Genomic DNA, 27,824 nt, shown 5'->3' on the forward strand with positions numbered 1-27,824 from the left:
CAGGGTCAGCAGAAGCAAACACAGGGTTTTATTAGCCTGGGTACAGAGAAGTTAACTCTCAAAAGCATTGTTGCCCTACTGGTGAACAAGGCTACTTCCAGTGAAGGTATTCCTGTCAAAACAAAAGAATCTTTGTTTCAAAAGGTAAGTTTCTAAGTTAAGTTTCTGTTTCTGTCTCCTTAAGAACTAGCAACTGGGAGTGTTAGCTTCACTTATGCAAAAAAGACTAGTCTATGCCAAATGTGGGTGGAAATTAGGGCCTTATGATGCTTATCTAGTTCTGCCAGTTTTAATAGATTTAGGTAATGTCATTGGATGATACAGTAAAAACTTCTCTAACATTGATGTTTCTTTTCTTTTGTCTTTGATGTCTCAATACTTGCAAGGAAATGTGTGCGCTTGATGTATGCTTATCTTTTGTGAAATGTGAAATTTTTGTGACATGAAAATTTTGACATGAATTATCTTGTTTTCACCGCTATTTAATTCCTGCTTCAATATTATGCTTCTATATGAAATTAAGAAGTTTTATTTTATTACAGGATTTAATTCAGAAATATGAAGGGGATCTATCCCAACTGTCAAAGAGATGTGATGAAATGAAGAAGCTTTACAGCAACATACTGGTACATCTCATATTAAAATGCAATGAAAATACATCTACATTATTTATAAAGGAAGAAAAAAGGCAGGAAGAAAGAAGTGACAGAAGTTTCCATACTTCCACATGCTTTGTAGTTACAGTGGCCACAGAAATGGAGAAATAACTAATCACATCTAACAGTGTTGGCATGTTCTGAATGAAAACCTGGTTTTTCATTTTCTTGAGGTCTTAACAGCCCATTTTTTTGGAGGGTCTGTGCCCCAGTATAAAAAAGAAAAGAAGGTGTTCAGCAACTTTATAAAACCAAGGAATTTAACAGTTGAATGCTTTCAACATGTTACAGAAAATGTGTTATGGAAAGCAACGTGTTCTGGTTCCTCCCAGCAATCAATGGCCAGGCTAGACAGAGCCTTAAGCAACATGGTCTAGTGTGAGCCATCCCTGCCCATGGCAGGAGGTTGGAACTAGGTGATGTTAAGGTCCTTTCCAACCCAAACCATTCTGTGATTCTATGTTTCTGGCTGGTAGGCAGCTGCAAATCTATTACTTTGGCTGAGAGTTTTTTTCCTAGCGACAAGCTTACAATTCCAGGGCATTGATTTAGCTACTGTTATTTGAGTGAGAGGGAGACTGAGACAGAGATGTTAGTAGTAGCACAGATCTAAAAATGAGCAGAGCAAAAAGGAAGCTCCACAGGCAGAAGAATTCTGGTAAAGAAACTTTCTGTTCTTGTTTGTTCCTATTATATTCACCCACACTCGTACCGGAAAAGCACCTAATTTTCTCAATCACATTTTCCTCTGAACAGAAGCAACCCATCTAGGTTCAATACACTGGAAAATGTTTTTTTTGGGTGATAGGGTCACACTAGAAGGAATGATAAAAGCTCCACGCTGCATTTTTTATCAACACAGCACGTAGATTCCTTGTTTAGTACAGCGTTCTTAGAGTGTGATTGAAATTCAGGAGGTCTCTGCTATGGTAACAGTATTCTCCTGCAGAATAGTCACACTGGGAGGTTTTAAGGAAAGGGACAGGTTTACTGAAATGCAGGAATAATTTTCTGGTCCTGGGATTAGGACCTTTTTTATAAGGGGGAGTGGTTAGAAGATGAGAAGTTTTATGGTAAGCAAATGTTACACAGAAGATGCAGCCAGGAAAATCTTTGGGGACTTGTCTGAATAGACACTGAAGATGAGCGAGATGTTTGACCAAGGAAACTTAATTAGTAATGTGTTTTACTAAAAATAATATTGTAATTGTGTGCAAGGGTTTCTTTGTGTCTTTTGCAGCCCTTCAGAAATGGGAAAAAAGCCTCAGTGTAGAAAGCCAAAGTTGTATGTACCGCCTAGGAGAGTAACTCTGTCCCAAGCCTTCAAAAGAATTGGGATAAAGCAAGAAGAAAAAAGTGGAAAAAGTACTGTAAATGAGAGAACGAACATTTGAGTTACATGAGTAGAAATGGACAAAAAGTATTCATTAAATTTAAAAATGGGGAGATTTGTGCTCTAAAACCTTTGAGGGTCACTTCTTGCACAGGGAACGGAAGAATCCTACCCAATTTACCTAAAAGTAATCTTCAGAAGGAGCTGTGTTGTGTGGTCAATCCTGTTTGCAGACCCATGTCATCCCCAGGGAGAATGTGCCCTCCTTTGTGTGTGCTCTGTCATATTCCTCCTGCATAGACATGGTTTCTCTCTAGCTGTTTACACTCAGCCAGAAAGTGTAATGCATGAGATGCTGTTCTCCAGATGTATGTGTGAGGCTCTGCTTTCCTTTCTTGTACTGGAAACTCATCTGAGACTCTTATTTGCATCTGAAGAGGATTTCATTTTCCATGTAGCTCAAAGTTTCCTCAAGTTTTAACCTATCTGCTTTTTGCCCTTATTCCCCCATTGTTCTCTAAAGTTAGGCATTTGATATATTTCTCTCCATTAGAATGGATGTTTTTTTTCCTTCAGAATAATGTTATTCCTAGGCAGAATTTTTTGCATATTTATAAAGCAGCAAAAATGTAAAGCAAATATAAAATAGAACGGGTGTTATAACATCAGGCTATTCTCTCAAGCAGTTGGAAGGAATAGTCCAGCTTACCTGGGGGAATACCTGGTGTGGAAATATGTTGTAGGTAGCCATGGAAATCATGTTGCATATAAAACAAAAACTACCACAGGCCTACCTTTATGATTTTGTATTCTGCTTATAAAATCAATAATGACCTTGGCATATGACACTTCTGTGGAATGAACAATAAATTGGGGGATAACTGCCCGTGGTATAGCTGTGGGCTATCAACTTTTCACAGATGGTCATTAGCTCCAGGAAATGCCTCTCCCATTGTTCTTTAAATGATGGTACACCGTGGGTGAGTGGCAAGGTGTGCCAACAATCAAGGGCTTGGAACACCCAGGAGGTGCAATTAGGAACACAACAGGCAAAACTATTAATCAGGTGTCACTGTTGATGTTAGAGTTTTTGTGACTGGTTTATATGAGAGTGGTTTCTTTTACTGTGTTTCTGATTTCCAGGCTTAGTTTGCTCCTAAGAACATGTTAGATGATGTCCAGGTGAATGTGCTTAAGTAATGGCAGATACCTGGCCAGACCTTTTTATGTGTTTCAGTTGGAACTTGAAATACGTCATCATTGCTGCTCAGCCCTTGCAGAGCTGCATCCCCCAATTGCAGAGAAGCTCTCAATTACAGAACTTGTAGCAGCACAGGATGCCTTTTTAAACATTTTGACAAAACCTTTGGAGCATGTTCACTAGATTTGTTTTGCTCAATTAGGAAGCTGTTGCAGGCAGAGTTATGCTGTTTAGCGCGTTGATCCCATTAACAGGGAATCTCTGAAAATGATGACAAACCTCTTGAATTAAGCCTTAGCAACAGGTGTAATACCAAAAATCCTTTCGTATCCGAGAACTGGAAAGTGCATTTGGAAGTGATTTTAGGTAATGCAGGAATCCTCCTCCTAATACTAAACACAGTAGTATGACTGCCTTTCACCTCTTGTTTTATAGCAGAGCAGACAGGGTGCCAACATCGTTCACATCTTTTTTAAAAGCTTTCCATCTGTTCCCCTTTTTCAAGTGAAGGAAAGAAGAGAACAGGGAGCTCTGGCTCTGTGATATATTACTTTTCTCTCCAAAATGTTTGCTTCCCTATGAATACTTTTGTTTGTAAAGGAAAATGACAGAAAAGGAAAGGTTCTGGGCTTTAATCTGACATAACCGTGCCCACTGTGGAACATAAACAATTTCCCTAACGTGCACATTTCCTCTTACGAATGGGTTCCTCTAACAAAGTGTAAAGCCAGTTTACTGATTTTTCTCCTTTTCAGCTGGAGATCTATAGTCCAGGCAGAGAGATTGTGTTAGCAGAACTCCAGGTTACTGAGTTATTAAGTGACAACTCCTGGGGCCACTTTTACTTAGGATGTTTTGGATCCCAGATTGATGGAGACTTAAACCAGCTCAAAATTTTCTAGTTTTAGTACCAACAATAATGAAAATATTTAACTTTTCTCTTGTTCTTTTATTTTCTTTAAGATCCTGGGCATGGGTTAGATTACTTGGATATGCTAATGTTAGATATTATTCTCTTTCAAACTTACAGGTAAAGTTTGGGGAGCCACAAGACCTGGACTCTCAGGAACTGTTTGGATGGATATCTTCATTCATTAGTGAGTTTAGGAAGGCCTGTGCTGAAGTTATTCCATAAGGACAACATTAATCTTATAAAGAGGTGAGGGAAAGAGAAGACCAGAAAACAACATTCAAGCTAACTGGTTTGAAAACTTCTCTACTAATAAGTAGCCTCTAGTATACAGTCTGTACAGCCGTATAACTTGCTTTTGAGAGATATTTGTTTTATGTGCAAGTGATATTTGACCTTTAGGATAACAGATCACTGTGAGCCTCTCTACCTTTTCTTGATGTACGTGCTTTTGTATTTTGAGATGCCTGTATTTTTAGAAAGGACAGTTTGGAGATTTTATAATCTTTCTTTCTAATATTTTCCTTTAATGCATAGTCTGTCGAGTTTTAACTATTACTTTCCATGAATAAGTTTCTGTATGATCACCTGTTTTTTAATTGCTTTTTTTCTATAGTTTTCTAACCCATACTTTATGAGTTTTATAATGAAACAGGGAGCTGTTACCCATAGAGGAGGATATTTAGCAAAAATCCTTATTTTTCTTTCTGCTATTGAAGCATTGCAGCCTTAGTATGTCATGCAGAGAGTATCTGGCTGGATGGGTTTTCCTTTGTTTTCACCCAAAGTGGTGCAATAAAATAGTGCTTTTTATGGCTTATGTAGTATATTAAGGTAAAATGCTATAGAAGACAATCAATGTGTGAGATTTGCCTTGGCAGGAAAAGAAAAATATCAGAGAAACAAAATAAAAACTTGTCATGAAGCATCCAAGTAATGGATACTGGAGGTGCAATTATTCATGCTTTTCAAAAAGGAAAATATATCTGCTGCATTTGTTGGCTTTTACATATTTCTATATAGAATAGTTATCTGGAGCTCCAATATATGAGAAGAAAAGGAAGCCTATAAATGCAGAGACAAAATGGATATGTTTAACATTGACAGCAGAAAATGGTTCTAAAAGGTCATTGATAAAATTTGGCATTTTCCCTATCAGTTTTGCAAACAGTGTTTTTTGAGGAAAAAGTGTGCTACCTGATTTATTTTAGGTCTGACTGCCCATGTCTCAAAGTGTTTGTTTGGGCTTTAATAGAAATGTTTAACACTCTCCCTGACTTCAGTGCTAAAAGGAGGTAGGGCTAACCCTTCTGAAATGCTTAAATGCAATTTCATCTAAAAATTACATTACCACAACCCACTCTTATGAAATTTCTCTATACCCAGCATTTAATTTGCTGTTCTAGATGTGACCACTGCTGCACATCTAGCTATTTTGATAAGGAACCAGTAAAGAGCCTGGGCATCCAACAGCTAGGGTCTGCAACACGTAGACTTTTGGTGCTGGTCATGTCAGACAGCAAAGAGCAGTCACTAGGAATAAACACTTGGACACATCTGATGTACTATGTCTGGCAGCACATCCCTATGTGCAAAGGCAGAAAACCATTCCTGCAGCTAGCATGCCCATCACCAAAGGCAAGGGTTTCAATTCTCATCAACCTCACTAAATCTGCTGAGAGAATGGTGCAGCTGAACCCCTGCCCTCCACGGTTGTTCCTCTTTGGAAGCTGAATCTGCTCTCAAAGGCACGCACACAACTTCTGTTTTAAAGTGAGCAGAGGTCATGAATGCTGTTTTAAAATGATAGTTCACACTGTTTTGAGGAGTCACTGAGGAAGGGGAATCCTGCCTTGAAAGATTCCAGTTCTTATAATGCTCTTCTTAAAGGTGTGCTCTGGCCAAAAGGTGCACTGAGTAGGCAGCATCTCATCTGTGACCGTGACTACTCTAGGGAAATGTCTTCAACAGGAGGTATCAGGAGGCATCAGGTGTTGAGCAAGTGCACTGGTGGACAAAGAAACTGCTCTTCCAGCTTGGTGAGAAGAAACCCTGGCACCAGCTGTGAATGCCAGCAGGCTCTGCTGCTTATCTTCTCTGCCTTAAATCCACCCCTTGTCTTAGAGGATGCCTAAAAAGACCTTTCAGGAAGAGGTTCAATAGGCCGTGTATTCAGTATGCTTAATATCACCTTCCAGACACATCCCTATCATTACATAGAAACTGTCTTGCCTGAGGTAGAGGATGCCTGAACTAGAGCTCTGCATAGCAGCAGCAGCAAGGTACCCCGTGGGTCTCCTCAGCAGTGTTGCTGCCATCCACAGGCTCTTGCGTGGCTGCACTAATTAAGTGCATCATTTTGGCTTCTCAACAGTCTAGTCAGGACTATGCTTCCAGTTAAGAACACACAGTCCTGTTTCTCAGAGGCAAAAGGAATAAAACAAAATAACAATCAGCAAAATTGGTGCCTCTGATACTTATTTTATGGAAAATTATTTACAGAAAACTTATTGGCTATATTTGCCTCAAGTCAGCATGAGAGCAGTGGCATCTGGCTGACACTGAAGTCAGTGGCATCTAGCTACCAATCAGGAACTACAATTCTATTACCCATTTTTCATTGAATTGAGGACAATTAAATTCCTATTTAATTTCTTGCACCTCCACACCACAGTGCCCTATACAGTGCACATATGTGCACTGTGAACAGCACTTGCAGTTTTTGATGTGTGTTGTTACTGCTCTGAAATCTGAACCATCTTCATTTATATGTGAATCATGTAAGATAATCCTGAATACAAGCACCATTTCCATGGTATCAAGATCCCTGCATCCCTGAACAGCGTTCGTGATGGTCATGATAAGTTTCATGTTTTTCTACCATTAACTTGGCTCAGGAGTCCTGGGAAGTGTCTTTTAATGAAATAGGTTTTCTCCTCTTTTTTTTTTTTTTTCATGACTCCCTTTTTTTCCTCTACTCTTCTTTCTCTATCATTATATCTAACAGCTCGTGCTTGTTTTATAGCTCAGCTGCCATGGCCTCTTCTAATTAAAAGTATATTCTACACAGTAGCTGATATCTGTGTCTTTGTGTGAATATCCTGGAGCATTCATTAAAAAAAATGAATGCCCAAATACCTTCTTGGCAAGAAGTTCAGCTCCTCTCAGAGAGCATGAACTTTCCTATGGAGTGGAAGCTTACTGAGGAGATGTGCTCCAGTTTTCTCAAACAAGCTGTTTCTTCAGTGCCTGTGAGTTTCAGACCCCTCGTGATTTGTATGTAAAAATAAACAAATAGACCTTGTTCCCTTCCTCATTCTTTTTTACCAAGTATAATTTTGTATAAGACTGGGGTTTTCAATTTCTAGAGTCAATTCTAGTATTCAGCTTTAGTGGTGTAAAGAATAATAGTTGCTACGCCTTGATATTTACTTGGAATTATATAGGCAACCTCTAAGTCTCTGTGTGGTAATGCCTTTGGAATCCTTCCTTAGAAGCTGACAGTTTTATCCTGCAATCCTGTGGTCATAAAAGTCAAAGTTTTGGGTGAACCTTTTGTTTGTGGAAATTAATACGACTGGGAACACTCCGACAAATAGCAACCTGCAAGAACTGTAGTGTCCTTAATTCTGGGTTATTCCTTTCCCACAAAGCTGACATTTAGCATTTTATGAAACATGAAAACTTAATTATGACATTAGTTCTGTTCAGTAAAATCAGTCTCAGTATTTAGCTGTGTGAAGTGAGGCTGTGGGTCAAATGCTGTACTAATGTTTAGTTTCATGACAGCTCAGCTGTGTAAGAATTGCTTGCCTCAGGAGGAAATAGAGATTCCTCTTGATAATCTGTTTCCTTAAATTGCACAGTACTTGGTAGTATGTGCAGTACTTCAGCAAGAACTGGAAAGAGAATTTCTGAGTCTTTTAATAGACATTAGTTGTCCTCAGCAAAAACATGACTGAGAGAAGCCCTGCACTCTGGGACTTGATAGCAATCTCTGACTTCATCTGCCTGTCCAGTGTCCGAGTGTATTCAAAGTACCCCGAGAAAGGCTGTAAGAAATGGAGCTCATATAGGCACGGGTCACTGGATCGACTTGAGCTCCCAGAGGAGCCAGTGCTACATGTGTACCAGCACTCACAAGGGTTTTTCAGGAATTCACAGTTTGAAATACAAGGATCTTCCCCAGGAGGCAGAAATTTCCCACAATTCCCTCAAACCAAAAATGTAAAGAGCGGGTGTTGTCCAACACTGAACTCAGCAATAAGAAAAATAACTTCCCTAGATGGACAATTACATCTTAGGACAGTGGCTGAACTTTGTTTCCCAGTTTTCCTTTATTTTCCCTTTCTTATTTGACCTGCCAGGCACCTGCCAGCTTGCACAAATACACAGTATAGCAAAAACAGAAGTTGTGGTCACTTGGAAGGTGTTCTGTACATAAAAGATTTGAAGTCACTTCTGTGGACTGCTGGTACTCTAGTTTGAATGAATGCTCTTCAAATACAAACACTGCTTTTAGGAGAAGAAAAAAGTGGTGTTAGACAAAGCCAATAAAGACATGGGGTCTCTAAAAGGGAACCTGTTGGGCACTTGCTGCACAGCAACTAAAGCCTGAACGTATTCTTAGAAACTAATAGCTCCTGTGCTTAAGAAGCTGCTGCTAATGATGGCTCAGAAGCACCACAAACAGAATACAAGCTGCTGGCCTTAAAGAAGAATATATTAAACAATTCAGGCTGCAGGGCTGCTTTGCCCAACCCTGACTCAAACAGGGGCTTGGAGAGCTTGTGCTGAGATCCTGTCCTGCATCGTTTACAGTTTTGCTGTGGATCTTCATAAACCCAAGACTCCATTCCCTGGTTTAAATGACATTTTCAGGCTGCCCAAATGCTCAGCTAGTAAGTTTTCTCACCAAATTAAATGTGAATGTTAATTTTGTTCACTGTTGCTGCTCCTACCCAAAAGCAGAGCCATCGACTTTATTCCCAGAGTAACAAAGAAGGGGAGGGCCTTTTAATGAAAACTAAGTCGGACTCATGCAGGTATGAATACTTTGTGCAAGTGAGATTTTATTTAGCATTAACTTGAGTATTTCACATCACAGCATATTACTGCAGCTGACATGATACGTCTAAGAAGCAGACTGCGCTTTCCTGGGTGTTCATTGAACTGATTGCAGGATTTGCTAAATGTGCTTAAGCCTTACACTTGCTGCCTGTTTACCCAGGGATGAATTTTAGTCAAGGACAGTCACCATTAATTAAGCATCAGAAAACTACAAAGTAAGTAAATATTGCTTTAAGCTCATTTTACAAATAAGATATTTGAAACAAAAAGGTTTCAGATGCAGAATTTAAGTGCCTGAATGCAATTTAAAAATGCTGTGATGTATTTTGAAACACAAATGATACAAGGATAAATAACTGCTGGTCTATGCTTTGGTGACATGATTTGTTTATGAGCATTGAACTAAAAAAAGAAAATAACCCCAAAGGTTATTGTCCACAAAGATCAAGTACTAACGAGCACATTTATACCAAAATTCTTCTTGTAGCTCCTAGGAACTTTCCTGAACAAGCTGTACAGGACTTGGCCTGAAATGCTGTTATTATAAATAGAAATTTGCTTGACTCTGTTTCAAACAGCACTGTTCTCAGCCAGTAAATAAATCCCAGAGAACATCCCAAGTTGCTATCATTAATGCTTAAATTGAAGTTTGTTATTTGGAATCCTGCCATTTAAAACAATCTGATGTCTCACTTTGTTGTCAGGAATTAAGCTGATTAGGAAAATTAAAAACAACAAACATCCTTTTGATTCTGGATTTACTGAACTTGCCCTGCAAAAGGACAACCCGTGTGTGATGACTCTGCTCTCTGAGCTGAAGTTCAGCTCTGGCTGGATGTTCATATGATTATTGAGCTGTGCATAGAATATGACTGTCTAGAGATGGGGACAGTCAGTTGGAAGGAGGAAACCTGAGTGACAGTTGCTATTTGAAGAAATGTTTGTGTATTTTGACATTGAAAATCCTTTGGTTAAAATAAAGAACCACCCCTGGTATGAAGGCCAGAGCTCACATCTGTCTCTCTTCAGAACAAGGCTGTGGGCTATAGGCTAAGGAGCCAGAAACCCTAGAGGCTGATTTCTATGACTGTGGTGACTACATTTGGATTTTGGATCCAGTTCTGGGGACCAAATGTACAAAGCATGCAGAGCCTGTGTTTTAGCTGTGCAAATCCTTTCTACCAGTTTGTCTGTCCATTTCGGCAAGCAGGAAGGCTGTTTTGATGCCATCCTCAAAGGGCTGGAATACATGCAAAAAATAGCTTCTGTGTTAAAGTTTTTTTATCTGAATCATTTGAGTCTCAGATAACTGTTTATTAGCATTCATCTTGATGAACTCATCCTGTATTAAAACTTTAAGCAGCCATAGCAAAAGCTCAATGCACTGCAGTCAGTGAAAATTTGTTACCTTGCTGAAAGACAGCTGATGTTTCAAGCTGAAAAACCCATAGTTTGAGATTGGAATTGGAATAACACTGGGAAATAAGACACGGTGTGTTGAGATTACTTTTGGAATGGAAGTTTTAGAGAAGTATATCCTTGCAAGTACTGTGGTCTCAGTGATAACTGAATGCTGTCAGCTTTACAGAAGTACTTACAGGTTGCACGCATTTACAGTTTTCTGTTTTGCCCAGTATTTGCATGTTTTGATAGCTTCATTGCAGAGAAAAGAAAATAAAAGGAGTTTTAGCAGACTCATGGAATGGTGGAGGCACCTCTGGAAGTCATTCAGCCCAGCCCAGGGTGCAGAAGGTCCAGTGTTGTTTTGAATGTCTCTGGTGATGGAGAAGATGGAGGTTTCACAATATGTCAATGAGTTTAAGGTTTGTAGAAGTTATTAGCTGAGGACTAAAAGAAAGATAGAATATGAGCTCTGGACCCTCATTTCCTTGAGAAAGTAGGTTAAAACAGTGACAACAGATTGTCACTTGGGACAGTCACCCACCAGCCAAGCAGGAGAAATTGGTGGGTTTGATGGACTTGATTCCATAGCGGTGAAATATGTGTATTGTTTTCTTCCCTGCATCTTTTTAAAGCATTCACTATGACAAAGATAGATAATAGATACTTATTGTTCTTGACAGCTTTGCTTGGACAGAATTGGAAAGATCTGGTTAAAAATGACTCGGTGACATGTCCAGGAAATTATTCAAATTAAAGGAAAAATACTTTTAAAACAGTTGATCTTTTTCCATCCCAGAGGTGGCTGCAGTTCATCTATAAGGAGTTCTAAATTGCATACAGCTAATTATACAGTGTCGGGGTCCTCTGGGATGAATTTGTTTTTCTTACAAACAAAACTTTCCTTAGAAAGTTGGAGGGGATTTGAAGGAAGACTTCTAACCCAACTCTTTCAGTGCTGTGTTTCCTATGCATATCTTCATGGAACTGATCATCTTCAATAGTATTGTCTTGTTTGGCCCTTGGTGATAAGTGGATGGTTTCCAGGATGCTTTCTGTGGGCATGGTTTGTAAAGTATCACATAGGCTTACAAATAATAGTGAAAAATGCTATTCACAAGCAATTATGAGAATTTACCATTTGTATTAATGAACAAGCCTTACAGATCACATAGGGAATGTGTTTTACCCTTCTTGCTGCTGGCACTACAGGAAAGCTCAAATGTGAAATCATTTCATTTATGTTTTAAATACCTGACCAAGGAGAAAAATGCTTTTCTGTTAGGATTCCGTTTTAGAGAGATGCAGAAGCAGCAGTGGGGCTGGCTGGAGGCAAATAAACCTTGGAAGAAAGTCTTGCTTTGCTTTGCTTTGATTAAAAATCATCGCAACATTTAGTCAGATTAATCCATTCCCACCTGCCACAAAGGTGAGGTTACTCATACTTAATGCTTAACTCCAAATATGTCACTAACTTATAGCTGAAAATTGTTGCACCAACTAATGCAGTCAGAGATAAATTTTTAAAGCAAAATCAAGCATCCTTTCTTCTAAAATTGTCTATTAAGTTTTACTTCCAGACCACTTTAGGTAACAATACAAGTACAGAAGAAAATGAAGTTTGGTCCTGAATCCTCAAGCAAACAACTGAGAGACACGGGTACAGTAAAAGACATGCTATTGCAGCTGTCTGAGTAGTTGGGCAAGTTTCATAATGTTATTTCCTTCCTCTGATTGAAACACTCATTCACTCCTTTTCTAACCCAGTACCAATTGTGAATTGCAAATATTAGAACTGCATAAACACTTGATGTTAAATATTTTGCAGGTTTAAGTTCCATAAATTACATGCACTTCCTCAGTTAGCTCCACAATTTGTAGAATCATAGAACCATATAGGGTTGGAAAGGACCTCAAGATCATCTAGTTCCAACCCCCCTGCCATGGCCAGGGATACCTCACACTAAACCATATCACCCAAGGATTCATCCAAGCCTTGAACACTGCCAGGGATGGAGCATTCATAACCTCCCTGGGCAACCCATTCCAGTGCCTCACCACCCTAACAGTAAAGAATTTCTTCCTTATATCCAATCTAAACCTCTGCTGTTTAAGTTTCAACCAGTTACCCCTTGTCCTATCACTACAGTCCCTAATGAATAGTCCCTCCCCAGCATCCCTGTAGGCCCCCTTCAGATACTGGAAGGCTGCTATGAGGTCTCCATGCAGCCTTCTCTTCTCCAGGCTGAACAGCCCCAACTTTCTCAGCCTGTCTTCATCTGGGAGGTGCTCCAGTCCCCGAAGAAAATGTACATTGAGATTTAAATATTTGCCAAATCGTCTATTAAACAAAATAGTGAGTAGAGAAAACGACACACTGGTTTTAAAAGTTTTCTTGGAAAACAGCAGAAACAAGTTTTGGGATAACCCTGTTCTACCTCTGAATGACTCAAGTAAAATTTGGACATTTTGAGGTTCTTTTGCACGTTTGCACTCACAAATAATTTCTCAATAGGTCCAATTTTTAGAGGAAATTTCTGGAAGAATTAGGGTTAAATTTTCCCCACTCCCTCTAGGCCTGAAATGAAAAGAAAGGAAAAAAAAAAATGCACCCTATACAGCTTGTGATTGCTGCACTACGATGTCACTCCAACTTGCCTCAACAATAACCCCTGCAAGCAGCTTGACTGCTGCAGAAAGGTTTACAAACCTGCTGGAGAAGTGCAGAATCCATATACTGGGGAGAAGTACAAAAAAATGCCACAGAACATTTCTGTCCCTGTTTCCAAGTTGTTTCTAGAGATTTGGAGAACTGTGCTCAGCTTTGGACATTCAATCTGATATTTATTCCTAAATGAAATGAGAGAAACCAGCTACTTGAAGGTACCATACTGTGATTTGGATATGTTTCCCAGTACTGGGTGAATGTAGCAGGATTGATATGACCTGTGCTGCAAGGAGGCTGGAAACTAGTCCAAGCAGCAAATGGATGTAATCAATATTGGTAAGTTAAAAAACAAACTCTACAATATATAAAAATCCGTTAAAGTTGGCACATCTCTATAGATGGAACTAAAAATCCTGATGCAAATCCATTCCCTGTGGCTTTTTTTCACTGAATATCACCACAAGTCTTCCAGTCAATCCACTTCCTTTAAATAGCAAACAAGCAATACAACCAATGGACGGCCTCTTAATTCACTGTCTCAGACACTTATTTTAACAGAAATTATTCCCTCAGCAATACTATTGTTAGTTTTTTATTGGCCCTTGCTATGAAAAGCACTCGGTGAGAAATGTATCTGGGATAAACTCTCCTGAGGGAAGGTAATCTGTGTACCTCCATTGATGTCAAAGAAGATGCACTAAAGTACACCACAATCTAAATTTTGTGTTGTTTTCTTGACACCAAATTAGCAAACTATATCCACAAAATGTATTCAACAGTTTAAGCTAAAGAGACTGGCAGCAGATTGCTGGAGCCTTTTCAAACTCCATCCTGAGTGCACCGAGCCACCTTGCTCAGTGAAACTGGTGCAGGTAACAAACCATGTTCCTTCCCCTCCCATCCTGCTAAAAGCAAGTTTTTCCTGCAAGGCTGTTTTTCTGTTGTGTTTTTTTTCCTGACCTTATAATCTGATTTTATTCCATTTGGGCAGAAATATCACACTTCTTACCTCATTAAAATGCAATTGAAACATCTAAGACCACTGCATAGGTCAGCTCAGTGCTTCATGGAATTATTTATTTCATAAAACTGAACAAATGTATCAGGCAAATTAGTTGAAAAAGGAGGTTTTTTTTTTTCCTAGACACGAACTGAAATGCAATATTAAAACAGGAATTAAACTTTATAACAAGTTGTATAGATGCAAGTAGCTGCTATAAAGGCAGCTAATGTATGTAAGTTGATTTTATGGTCCAAATCCACGTTTCTACAAGTCAGTTAAACATACAAATTAGAAAGAGATTGACTCGAAATATTGTAAATAAAAATAAGCACAAGAAGTATTAAACTATTTGTGGTTAGCCCAGCAAAAGTCAATGGTTCAAGGCCAGGTTGGATGAAGCCTTGGGTGACATGGTTTAGTGTGAGGTGTCCCTGCCCATGGCAGAGGGTTGGAACTGGATGTTCTTAAGGTCCTTTCCAACCCAAACTATTCTATGATTCTATGAAATCTACAGGCCTATTGATACTGCAACCAACTGACTCCTACTTAGGATCTATGATGGAGTAAAAAGAACCTACAGGGTCAAATTTTGCTCTCAGTTTTCCACTGATGTAAATGCAAACTAAGTCTGTTGGACTCAGCGCAAAAGTACAACTGTGGAATATTTCCAGACATCTATCAAAGAGTAACTGCAGAAACATGCTGCTGTAAGGAGTCTCAGAATCTGGCCATGAGCATATCAAACCCTGATTTGCACTCTGTGCCTGGGCCTGAAGTGTGCTCAGCTTTGCAGTATTGGCCAAACAGAAATTTTGGCTGTGTAAGAAATGCTGAATAAAGCCATCAAATGCCAATGCTGTCAGCATATCTGAACAGTTTTACCTTTACACACATGCAGACATTCTGCTGACTTCATTTTATTAATCACCTCTAAAATTCACCCAGAATTTTAAGATTCTCTTCCCCAAGATGGCCTCAAAACACAGGTTTATTCCAGCAGAGTGCCAGGGAAATCAGAGAAGCCCAACAAATGTAAGCAGACAAGTGTTCTTCATTGGTTCTGCTGCTGCAGAAAGTTTAAAGACAAAGGACACTTGAAGATGGAATGAAGAGAGGTACATTAAAAATAGACAAACATGCAGAAAAAGCTGACTTAGAAGCCAAGCAAAATTGTCTTTTAGATTAAAATAAAGCAAGGGAAAGTGAGGCTTGATTCTGCATCTGTCTGAATTAAATAGCAAGAACTTTTGTTCATTTTAGCCATATGCGTGGCTGAAGATTTTATTGTATTCCTAGAGGATCTTTTTACATTTTATGCCTAAATAAATGAAGTGACATTTACTCTATAAAATATTTATGGAATCTTCTTAAGAAGCAGTAAGTCCATTAACCAGGTGAGTTTGTTTTGGATTTGGCCAACAAACTGTTTAACTAGCTGAAGGCCACAGGGCCAGCTGTCTAAAAGACAAGTTAGTCTGTACAGGAGCTGGCATCCAGATGGAGATGACAACCAACTCAGGAAATACAGTATTTAGCCTGAAAGAATGGTAAAAGATGGTAAAAGTCTGACCACTGAGCTCCATAAACACAGGTCTGAACCATCAGCAGTATTCTGCCTTTGAATCCATCCTTTCTGCCCACCGTGTCCCCACACTGGTGCACTTCATGCATCCTCATTCGGGGGAGTTCAGCAAAAAGCCAAATAGAGCAGTGCTGGAGCTGGGGGTTTCATCCTAGGAGGAGGCTGACGAATGCTCAACCAGCTCACTACAAAACTGTGTTACACATTCAGCAAACAGAAAGCTCAGCTTGACAGGAGGGAAATATAATTAGGATAAAGAAATAAAGAAAAGGAGTGAAAGGAGGGCTCCTGTCACCGAGGGGTTAGTAGCATTCATAAGGCCTGCAGATGCAAGCAAGAGGCTCAAAAGCAGGAGAGGAAGTCAGAGGCAGATTATTTCTCCCTTTTGTAAGGCAAATGAGTAATTATACAAAGCAAGATTTTTTCCCCAAAGAGATTTTAAAGGTATCATGCAATATTGATACAGAAGTTGTATTTAACACAGGTTTACAAGCAAAGCGGTAAAAGAAAATGTAAATGTAAGCATGGTGTTCTCTCCTTATTCTCCCTGTGGCTCTTCCCTTTGTCATAAAGATGCCTAGCAGACCTGCCTCGGCACAGAAAGTTCCTTGTGAAAGGGCAAAATACTTCTAAATGGAGACAGTTTTAGGCTTCCACAGTGTGTGTCCAGAAAGGGAAAGAAACTGTGAGCTTAATCTAACTGCATTTCCATTCTTGAGCATTGTTGCTACTTATTTTACTCATTTTTCTTTCAAAGGAAGAACAAAAAATCCCTGTTAGAGGCAGCTGGATCAATACTAAGAAATTCTTTGTCAGATGAAATAAGAACAATCATTAACCTTGCTGCTTATGAATTAAACACCATCTTTTCAACTCGTCCTTTGCACAGCAGCTCCAGCAAACTTCCTTCATTTTGTTCAGCAAGTGAAGCCCAGCCCAATTACTCACACAAACACTGGTACCAAGAACCTGAAAGCACTCTTCCTGCTGCATGGGTGGGAAAAAAGGAGGAGGTATTTTCTGATATGTGGCGGGTATTTTGGTGACGGGGGCTCTCCAGGCTGGCTATCTTTATTATAGCTTATATTAAATGGATTTCCAGGAAGAATTCAGTTTCTTTTTTGCAGTTCAGTTCTGTCTCCCCAAAATACACTCTCCCTGATGGTCTCTATTTTGCTTTTCTTCTCCTGAAGCAGATAAAATCTACCAGGATTTCCTCTGTGCTAGTAGGACTTGGCTGTTGAATCATGATCATTGTGTCGAATTCTGCTTTTCCTGCTGTTCTGCTGCCTTGTCTCCATCCTGCAAATGGCTTATTGCTAAGGAAAAGTTGTAACAGTCTTCTTTATCTCTTGAATTCATGTTGTTAATAAATGTCATCGGAAATCTCAATATCGGTTGCCCTTTGGGGAAAAGAATACTTTAGTGAAGGACAGGGCCTCCCAGTCCTGAGCATGGAACAACATTCCTGATGGAGCTGCTGCTGGTTTCTATGAGGGAGGGAGCTCTGATGTGTACTAGCTGCTACAGACAAGGGCCAGTGCTGCTGTACAGCCTCTGCTGGGTCCTGTTCCTTCAAATCCATGAAAGCTGCTAGTGTTACTGAGCTGCACCCAAGAATCACATCAGAGTCAGTAGTACTCTAGAATGTGTTTTAGGCGTTGAAAAGGATATGATGAAAAGGGTTTGTCCATACCCTTTTGTAAATAAGGAAAAATGTCCCAGGTCAAAGGCACCAACACAGGAATAGGAGTCCTAGTGTGTGTGTGTGGTGTGGAACCTCTCAAATACCACAGTTCAAAAAGTCTTTCAAATGAGATGTGCCCAGCATCGATGTGGGCAAAATAGAGGGGCAGAATCTGCTCTCTTCTTCATGTCATCTTCATTAGGAGCCTCATTTAATTGGACTTCCTTCAGATTAGGGTATCACTGATGTCAAAATTGAATGCCATCTGCCAAAACAGTTTTGGAAATTGCAGTGCAATCCACTGCAGGATGGTGTGCTTCAGTCTCCTTTTGTAGCTGATAAGTATGGTGTTAATCATTAAGGTACATCTTGTATTATCTGTGCAGACTGACAGGTGCTTTCCAAGAGAGTTTTCTGTGATATTATCTGATTTTTCCAGACTAGGATGCATGTGATGAGGAGCACATCGATTTTGCAGACTGTGCTCTCAGAAGTTTTATGACTGCATGCAAAATGTGTGTGCAAATTTGCTCTTAACTTGCATTTAACCTTATGGCAACTGAGCTCTGAAATGGTGCAGCTGTGTCCACGAATGGCTGCAATCAGTTAGTTGCACACTTAATTAATGTGCTCACACTGCTTAAGTAACCTGCATACACAGAAATGAATGTACAGCTCTGGGAGGAAAGGAGAGCAGTGAGAGGTGATTCTGATCTTGACTTTGCCTACACTTGTGCATCTGCTCTCTGCAAAACAGCCCCTTTGATATCCAAGTGAGAGAAGTGGAACGGGAAAATGCTTTTTGCTAGGCCAGGCTTAGCAGGTGCCTGCACCTGCAGACAAGGGAATAGGAAAGTCAGCTGCTGAAAGACCTGATTCAGCTCCTGCCTTGTCTTGCTGACCAGGTGGGGTTATGATGTTACTTTCCTTTTTTTTTTCAGTTTCTCCATCTGAGTTTTGGCTATTTTCTTGCTTTTTTCATGTTTTCCCCACTACTGAGGTAGCTGATGACAGTGTCCACAGCACAATGAAAGCCAAGCACCTTGTCCGAAATGATTGCAAAGTTTTAAATCTCTGACAAAAGTCTCAGCAGTTTCAAATTTTAATCTAAATTTATGTCCATGCTATAAATACAGCTTCTGTTCTTTGTGCGGTGCTAAGAGGCTGCTCAGCAGCACAAGGTACAGAGGGGTTTTGAAGGATGAGATGCTGCAGTAGTGTGGAATTATTTACACATTTGTATTTATCCACAAAACATTGTGCCACAGAAATCTGCTCCTGTTTCATGAGAGTTCTCCAGGCAGGGGCTCTGATGCCTTGGCACAAATCTTTTAATCTGCAGATCCAGTTTCTACAAAAGGGACAAGCTGTGCTGTATTTGCTTTATTTCTTGTTTCCTTTCCCTACAGTAAGTGGTGCTTCTCAGCTTGCTCTTGCATTTGTTTTTGCTGCTGTCACTGAATAAGAGACACATTCCGAGGAAACAGTAACATTTATTTTTACCTCTTATCTGACCAATGGGATTCCTTAAAATTTGAGTGTGGCTTTTGGGATGTTAGAGTATGGTGCTTGCTGCTAGCTAAGAGGACTTTTGGCTGCGTTATGGCTTCTCAAAGACTTTGCTGGGTTCTGAAGACTTAATGCTTCACCCTTAGTCCTTCACATCAACTGTAAGGGTGGTGAGGCATTGGAAGGGGTTGCCCAGGGAAGTTGTGAATGCTCCATCCCTGGCAGTGTTCAAGGCCAGGTTGGACAGAGCCTTGGGTGATATGGTTTAGTCTGAGGTGTCCCTGCCCATGGCAGGGGGGTTGGAACTGGATGATCTTAAGGTCCTTTCCAACCCTAACTATCCTATGATTCTACAATTCTAAAAACAGTCCCAGCTCACATGTGCCTGCAGAAAGTCTTGGAGTTCAATGGAGTGGGTTTCATTGTTTTTATTTCTTCTTGGCTTCCTGTTGCTTCTTTAATTTCTTTTTTCCCTTGGTGTCCAGATTTACGGTGAGCATTTGTTAGCACATGGAGCAGGGGTGCTGTGTGAGCTGACTGTATCACGAGGCTCTTCCTCTACAGAATGGGAAGCAGCAAGATGTGCTGGCATTTCCAGCTCCCGAACAACTCAGCCCCTTTCCCAGCTGGGTTTGAAAGGTAAAACAGCTGTATCCAGATGGAGATGCCTCTGGGCAAGAAGGGAATAAAGGCTGCTGGTGGTTAAGGGTTCACATGGGACATATTTGTTGCAAAGCTGTTATAGGCACAAAAAAAATCTGCTGTTTTGAAAGGTGCCTATCTAAAAATCATATGCTCAGTTTCTGACGAACTATTGGTGCTTTGCCGTTGGCATGGATGGAAATCTGTTTAGCCAATTCTGCTTCTGGGATCACTGTGTCATTTCTGCCAGCCCCTGAAGAGGGTTTAGGTTTCACCATTAAACTATTTCAAAAGGGAGCAGGTGATGGGGGAAAGATTTTTAATAGTCTTGAAGTATGTGTGAGTATGAAGCTAAGGTACTTGCTCCATCCTTCCTGCATGCATCAAAACCCCAAACTAATACTTTTTAGTGGTGTCTCATCAAAACCTTACCAGAAGCTGCCATCAGGATTCCCTGGCAACATTAATCCTCAAAAAGCAGAGAGCAAAGTCCTACCAGTGATCTCAGGCTCTGAGGAGGAATCAGTGTCAGTGTGCACAGGGTCATGGTGTCATGCCCAAACGCAAGCGGCAAATACAGACCCAGGAGGTCTGTGTCCTGGGAAACTCCTCCAGGTTTAGTTGCCGTGGCTCTTTCCCCCCCTCCTTTTGCAAGCAGGGCACACGATGTGTTGTTGCTTTGTAGCTGCTTGAAAAGTTGCCTGGGAAGACAAGCGTGTGTCTGCGCAGGGGGCAACCCAAGAGGAGGGTCTGCAGTGATGAAGTGTGGTGTCTGCCGGCAAGGTGCAAGCTGGGCAGGTTTGCTATGACATAACTCTTTAGAGGAGGGGGGTTGTGGCAGAGAGGGGGGGAAAAGAGGGAGAGAGAATTAGAGCCTGCAGCACCCAGCAGTGATATCAGACCCAGGATCTGACAGCGCGGGGGTAAGCTGCCACCTCTCCACTCCACCTCACACAGCAGCCTGGAACTCCTGCTCAAAGGGGAGAGCAAGCCAGCAGCAACAATCATGGCAACGCCAAATGGGTTTATTTTTTCATGACCTCTCTCTTCTCCTTCTCATCAGTAATTCACCTGAGGGCTTCTTTATTCCTCACCCTACTCCCGCTTTCCACTCTCTTCTTTGGATGTGGAGAGGGGGGAGAAAAGGGGGCACCGGGAAGTGTTTATTTTGTTCGGCAGCTTTTTGTGGCGTGTTTTAAAGAGCTCGGGAAAGGACCCGGGTAAAGAAAGACATCAGACGTAAAGAAAAGGCACAAAGTGGTGTCGGGGAGGGAGGAGAAGAGAAGAAGGACACAAAACCCGAGGCAGAGGGAAGAAGCTGGAGGACAGAAGACTTTGAGCGCGGCGCTGCCGGGAGGTGCGGGTGTGTGCGCGGGTGCGTGTGTGTGCCCGTGCGCGGGTGCGTGCGCGGGGGGAGCGGAGCGGCTGCCGCTGCTGCGGGCTCTGCCTCCCGGTGCTGCGCGGCGCGGTGGCCGGCGCGGGGCGCGGAGCGGCGGCCGCGGGTGCCGACCATGGGCTGGCGGCTGCTGCCCGCCGTGCTGCTGGCCCTGGCGCTGGGCGGCCCCGCCGTGTGGGCGCAGAACGACACGGAGCCCATCGTCCTGGAGGGCAAGTGCCTGGTGGTCTGCGACTCCAACCCGGCCACCGACGCCAAGGGTTCGTCCTCCTCCCCGCTGGGTATCTCCGTGCGGGCGGCCAACTCCAAGGTCGCCTTCTCGGCCGTGAGGAGCACCAACCACGAGCCCTCCGAGATGAGCAACAAGACGCGCATCATCTACTTCGACCAGGTACGCGGCGGGGCCGGGCTGCCCGTGCCCCATCAACAGGTGCCTCGCCCCGCGGGGTCCCCCCCACTTCAACCATTAATTACTGAAAACTTAGGGTGCCGGGGGGCTGCTGCCTGCGGGGAGTCCCGTGCTCGGTGGGGCTGGGGGAGCCGCACCGCGGAGAGCCCCGCGGTAGTTTCCCACCTGCCCCCAGGGCATAGGGGGGAGCGGGGTCGGTGGGGGGCAGCCCGTGCCGGGCAGCCGCCGTCGGGGCCGCGGGTCCGTGTGACGCCCGCTCCGCCCTGGGGGCCGCGGAGGAAGCGGGTCCCGAACCCAGCGGGGCAGCGGCCGGGGCCGTGCGGGTACCCGAGGGGCAGCTCTCGCCGGATGCCAAGCGGGGACGTGGTCGTGGGAAGGATGGGGATGGGGTTTTCTCAGGTGAGAGAAGCCGATGCAGATTTTCAGACAGCCTTTGAAGGGGGAAAGAAGAACGAAAATTAAAGAAAAATCATTTAACTTTTCCATAACGATCAGGTTCAACCTACAGCTTCTCTCTTCTCAGTCACTAATAGTAACGTAGGGATGCCAGCACACATTTTATACACCAGCTCCCGTCTGAGGGCGAGTCCAAAGTAATTGAGACTGATGGTTATTTTTCTTCCCATACCACATTATAATGGACAGTAAATTGTCATGACAACTGAAGGCACATATGTCACATAGCCTAATGCTAGCAATGTAAATTACCTCAAGTTCGTGGGCATTCCTAGTGGCTTTCCAGGGCTGTGTCTGGCATAAAGCAGCCTGAAAACAACAATTTAAAAAATAAAGCATAACTATGTGGAAAGAAAGAAAAAATAAGTCACTAAAGAAGATATTTAGCATATGGACAATGCACTCTTTTAATATGTTCCTCCCTGTTATTTGTCTCTGTTTAACCAACCTCAAATTGTTATTAGTGCTTACAAACCCAGATAAAGCAGCAAAGGCTCACAGCCAGTCGCGGCTCAGATGTGCCAGGTATCGCAGTAACTCAGTCTGCCTATAAACTGGTGAATGAATTGTATCCTTCATGCACATCCTTCCTCTCTGCTTGATACTTTCAGGAAGACAATGCTGACTTGACTGCTGCTTCTTAGCCCAAAGCAGCATGCCACTCCCTGAGTTAGGGTTTTGGTGTGTTTTTGGTGGAATGATAAACAAATATTGCCTTTGCTTAATCTCCTCTAAACATGTATAGAAGAAAAGTCTTGAAGTCATGATCTAGTAGCAAAGTAAGAATTATTTTCGCCCTAGTTTATTGTAAAGTGTACTATCAATATAATTAAATATCCATTTTAGGAGTATTATACCAGCTTAATTAAGAGAATGAATGAACCAGCAGAGATGTAGATAAGAAAACTCCATGGGTGAATGGTTTCCAAAGTTAATAGTCTGTATTGTTCACTTAGCACGGAATGCCTGTGCTAATTCCCATACTATATTTTTCTGTTTGCAGATCCTAGTAAATGTGGGCAATTTTTTCACGTTGGAGTCTGTCTTTGTAGCACCAAGAAAAGGAATTTACAGTTTCAGTTTTCACGTAATTAAAGTCTATCAGAGCCAAACAATTCAGGTACGTTGATTATAAAACATTTTACTTATATTGTTGATTTAGAATAGCATCTTGACTGAACACAGGAGTGTTTAAGACTTTCCAAGCAAAATAGCTTAATATAAAGCAACCTGTGCTGTGGTGTAGAGTTCCTAGCAGTAGAGTGGATACATTTAAATCATGAACAAATTTAACAGCTGTTAGAAGGCAGGACCCTCACCTCATGTAAATTGCCACAGCTTCACTTCTACAGCGTAAGAACTGAGTATCTGGGGTGACATAAAGGTATTAAATAGATTGAATCATCCAAGAGTAAAACGGAGCTCTAAACTTAACTGCATAAATACTAATGAGGAGTCATATTTTGCTACAGGTTAAACTCAATGTCTTGAGCACATGAGTTCTGGGGATACGCACCAGATTTGGCTATTTCTGTAACAAACTGTGACCTGGCTGACAGCTCCTGATGTCGGGTGTCTGTCTGTAACAACAGTCTGATGTGGACCAAGGTTAGCTAAGGTGGTCTGCTTGTTCTGTAACTACACCAAAATGTTATACTTCTTCAGGGATGTCTTCTAGGGAACCTTTATAGCACTTTAAACCTTTTTTTCACCATATAATACAGAAAAGACATGTCATATATTTCTTTAACAAAGGAATGATTCTGCAGTTTCTTCTGCAGCTTAACAACAGCTGAACTGTGCAATTAAATACAAGCATGCTCTAGCTTGGAGGAAAAGCCTAAGTTCCTGAACATCCCTTGCTGAGCTAGCAGTAAATTCCTGAAAGTGCATTACTAAATCTTCATGCCAGGTCATGCAATTTCTGTGACATACATACTGGCTTTCTCGATCTGCAATAACATCTGTGGCTTCCCTTGTTTCCACCCATGAGACCACTGGATTTGTAGAAGTCTCTGATGCTTTTCCCCTGATCCGTCTTGTCCTCAGATGTGGGTTTCAGTGTATGAGGTTGGATAAAATGGATATCTGCAGGAGGAGTGATCAGTCATTTCTTTGTGGCAGCTCTGACTTTGGGTTGATGGGAAAAGTGTAAATGGTAGCAATGGCTGAGCAAGCTGGTGTGAGACATAGTCACATCCCTGGTGAAATTCGCCTTCAGTTTACAACATGAAATCATGGATCCATTCAGATCAATGACAAGAGTCTTAAATGGAATATTGACCTCATGAAAATCTCTATAATGAGTTTATAAGCTATTTAATATGCTCAAACTTTGTTCCTGTCACTCTCTGAGATGCAGGAGGTTGCAACAACATAGAATAACTTTGTCAGCCAGCTGCATTAGGTTTAAAATATGTATTGCCAAGAAAGATGTTAGAGCTTGGATTCTGGAAGTCCAGTGTAGACTTTGGTGTTTCATATGCCAGGCACTCAATCCTGGGAGCTTAGGGCTCCTAACAGGGAATGTTACAACCTGTGACATGGCCTGAAATGTTTCATACATGAAGAGTTCCTAAAGTGATAGACGGGTTTGGTTGACTCCAAATTTGGTATAGTTAATGTGAGACTACCTGGTGCAAGCCTGTAATGTGTTCTTCTGGTGTGATTAAAATAGCTGTAAAATAATCTGCAAGGGAACCTGGCCTAAAGAGGTGGTACAGAAGGAATGTGATACAACCCAGCAATGAGTAAACTCTTGGTGCCCTTTTCTTGCATGTGTAATACCTAGGGGGAGGACCAAAAGCCATTGCAGTGAACCTAACCAGCTTGAGGCTCAGCCACATGCAGACATAAACACCACTAAATCACCTGAAGACTTTCTACATAAGTGATATTACTATGCCCCTGGAACATCTGCTAGTGCCATTAAATATCATTAAACTGAAATTGGTTCCCTGGGGACATCTGATTAAGTAGATTTCCCAGATAGGCAAATCCCAAATCAGGGCCAGATTCTGCTGCCCTGACTTATGCTGAGCACTAATTTATTCTGTTGTGGCTCCGATTAAAATTAATGGGAGCATATGCAAGGCCAGCATACTCCATATGAATAAGCATTTCATAATTCACCTCTCTGTGACTGCATTATAGCTGTTTAAAAAGAAAAAGCAGAAGAAAGCAAATAGTTTGCCACTGGGGAAATTAAAAAAGCCTGGATCTGTCCATTCCCCCAGCCCCTGCCCATCTTTATTTACAGTGTCTGTATGATGCTGTGTTCAGAGCAGACGCTGTGCTGACTTTCAAGAGTGCTTTGTAGGAAAATGGATTCAGCACCAAAACACAGTGTGGTGGTTCTTAATGCTAAAGGTCTGTTCTAGACTTTCAAACTAAGCTACTGTCAGTTATGGAAGGGACATATATTTTGCTCTCAATGAAGTCTAAGTTCACAGCTTGCTTCAGCCTCTTTGACATCTCATTAGGTGCCTATATTGCATCTCTGGGTGCCTTGAGTTTCTTGAAATATCTTTGCCAGTTAATATCTAAATAACCCATGAGGCAAAATGAAACAAACTGAGGTAATAGCTCACAGTTCCATGTACCAGGGAGTTACAATTAATGCCCCAAGAAACAGAGGAAAGCAATGTCATGTTGCACATTGACTATGCCTGGTCCACAGCGGCTGGTGGACAGTGTCCCACCAACTTCACTCAGCTGCAGATGAAGCCCATGAAGAATGCAAGTGCTTTTATGCTCCAAATAATAATAATGTAATTATTAGTTCAAAACAAAACAAAACAAAAAGCAGTGAAGACCAGGACCATAGCAGGCCTCTTACTTTGTAGGCAACATTCAGAGGTAATTCTTGGAGTTTTTCTGTTAATTAGAGCTTTTCAATGTTTTCTTCTTTTGTAGGTTAATTTGATGTTAAACGGAAAGCCAGTCATTTCTGCTTTTGCTGGGGACAAGGATGTCACACGTGAAGCTGCCACAAATGGAGTCCTGCTCTATCTGGACAAGGAGGATAAGGTTTACCTGAAACTGGAGAAAGGTAATCTGGTCGGTGGATGGCAGTATTCTACGTTTTCTGGCTTTCTGGTCTTTCCCCTGTAAAGTCAATTTTCCTGTGAAATCCATCCAGATGTGGACTCATCATTGCTCCTGTTACATGAAGAGCATTTTATCATCATGGGATTGATGTCTCTTTATTGTTTGTTTTTTTTTTTTCATGGGTGAATATGGATTCTCTTTATGGATTTTGGCCCCATCTGAACTACTCAGAAGTTTCACAGAATTTTGTGTGTTTAAATACAATATATTTGGATTGGGACTAAAGCAGACAATAAATATCTATGCTTAATGTTACAGTCTAAAGCTGCCTGCAAAATTTGTTCTGATTTCATTTACTGGACTTATTGGATTCATGGGAGAAGTGGATTTCCTTTAATTATGAAAAGACTGGCAACCAGGTCTATATTTAGGAGAGTTCAGACTTCAATCAAGAGTTAGTGTGTTGCTGCCAAAGAACTGTATATTGATATATTGGTCATACATGTTTTTGTCATTGGGACTTAACTGACATGATCTATCCCATTGTCTTGAGAAAGGTAATTATTATTCATAAGTGGTTGACTTTAATTCTCCTCTGCGTGTAGTGTGTTGGATGATTCACCAACCATATTTATGCTCTGTCACCTGTCACAATCAAGTCTAGCCTACAGAAAGCTAAGAGGTTATGGTTGTATTTTAGTTGTAATAAGGTATTCCTCTTTTCCATGTTTCCTAAAGAGAAGAGCAGATTATAACCATAAAGAAAAATATTCTTACCAGCATTAGAGGTGGTTATTGAGGCACAACTTTGCAAAACAGCTTTGACCTGCAGGAACTCTTGCACTTGTTATTCAATTTTAATCAACATGATTGATAATAACTGCTTTATTAAAAACCTAAGGGATTCCTTCCTTAGACACAACCACTTTATTAGCTGAGATCCCCTTGTTTGTAATTATGTGTATTTTTCAAACCTGTTGTGTTAAAGGTATCATCTGGTTTTGCCTTAACTTCACAACTGTACATAATTTTAGATCATACGTTTAACAAATATTAAATCCAAATAGCTGGTACCTAACTTGGGGCAATATCTTTTTGGCTTTTTGTACAAGTCATATGAATCCATAAACTTATTTATTCTATCATTGTTATATAATAAAGATTAATATATGTTAGCTGAATTTTTGACCTTTGGATTTTGGAAGTCACTTCATGCTATTTTTTTATTGGATATAATTACTATATGCAAAGTGTAGCTTTTGGGATTCACAGAAACTGTCCTGGGAGGCAGGAAAACTGCCATAATTTAGTCTGGCAGAATCCTAGAGGTAATCAGAATGTATAAATAGTAATAACCTATGCATTTTATTAAAAAAAAAAATTAGGCAGAAATGCTGACTTCACTGAAGTTAGTGTTAAGAATCACATTGATTCCAAAGGGTAATGGATGAGTCCTGTGCTTTAGATTTTGCCATCAGCATTGAACTCTGGTGCCATCAAATTGAATATAAAATAAAATGATTTTCACACGAACTGCTAATGAAATCTTCTTCCCTCATGCCCAATATATAATATATACACTGAATTCAATGGATATGTGTGCCTTGCATGTCAGGAAGGATACAGTTCTAAATTAAAAAATTCTGTATACTTGAGAATGTTTGTGGATGGAAGCAATGCCCAGCAACCTGGGCCCTTCTCTAAAAGTCAATTTAGGCTTGGATGTGCTGGTTTAGGTAATCTGTTTCCAGTTTCTTCACTTGTTAGCCAAGTGCAGTGTGTCATGTTGCTCTAACCACTGTAAATGGATTTTTCACTGATTTAAAGTGTAATGCACAGCTGGTTGACGTT

General features: G+C 41.1%; 1 protein-coding gene across 1 annotated transcript; it reads left to right on the forward strand.

Moving 5' to 3' along the window:
* The first annotated feature begins 20,999 nt into the window (after nucleotides 1-20,999).
* CBLN4 (cerebellin 4 precursor) lies at nucleotides 21,000-27,152 on the forward strand. The gene is made up of 4 exons (XM_034067042.1): nucleotides 21,000-21,025; nucleotides 21,080-21,449; nucleotides 22,927-23,043; nucleotides 25,839-27,152. The coding sequence occupies exons 2-4, from the start codon at nucleotides 21,174-21,176 to the stop codon at nucleotides 26,034-26,036; spliced, it is 591 nt and encodes a 196-aa protein (XP_033922933.1). The 5' UTR covers nucleotides 21,000-21,025; nucleotides 21,080-21,173; the 3' UTR covers nucleotides 26,037-27,152.
* The last annotated feature ends 672 nt before the right edge of the window (nucleotides 27,153-27,824 follow it).

This window comes from Melopsittacus undulatus, chromosome 10 (assembly GCF_012275295.1).
Source record: "Melopsittacus undulatus isolate bMelUnd1 chromosome 10, bMelUnd1.mat.Z, whole genome shotgun sequence".
In the NCBI taxonomy this organism is placed as follows: domain Eukaryota; kingdom Metazoa; phylum Chordata; class Aves; order Psittaciformes; family Psittaculidae; genus Melopsittacus; species Melopsittacus undulatus.

Excerpts from the sequence above, each read along its gene's own strand:
- CBLN4 (XM_034067042.1), top strand. The coding sequence starts at position 21,174 with ATGGGCTGGCGGCTGCTGCCCGCCGTGCTGCTGGCCCTGGCGCTGGGC. Across the intron at positions 21,450-22,926 it reads GCATCATCTACTTCGACCAG|ATCCTAGTAAATGTGGGCAA; the intron begins GTACGCGGCGGG and ends TTCTGTTTGCAG. Across the intron at positions 23,044-25,838 it reads ATCAGAGCCAAACAATTCAG|GTTAATTTGATGTTAAACGG; the intron begins GTACGTTGATTA and ends CTTCTTTTGTAG.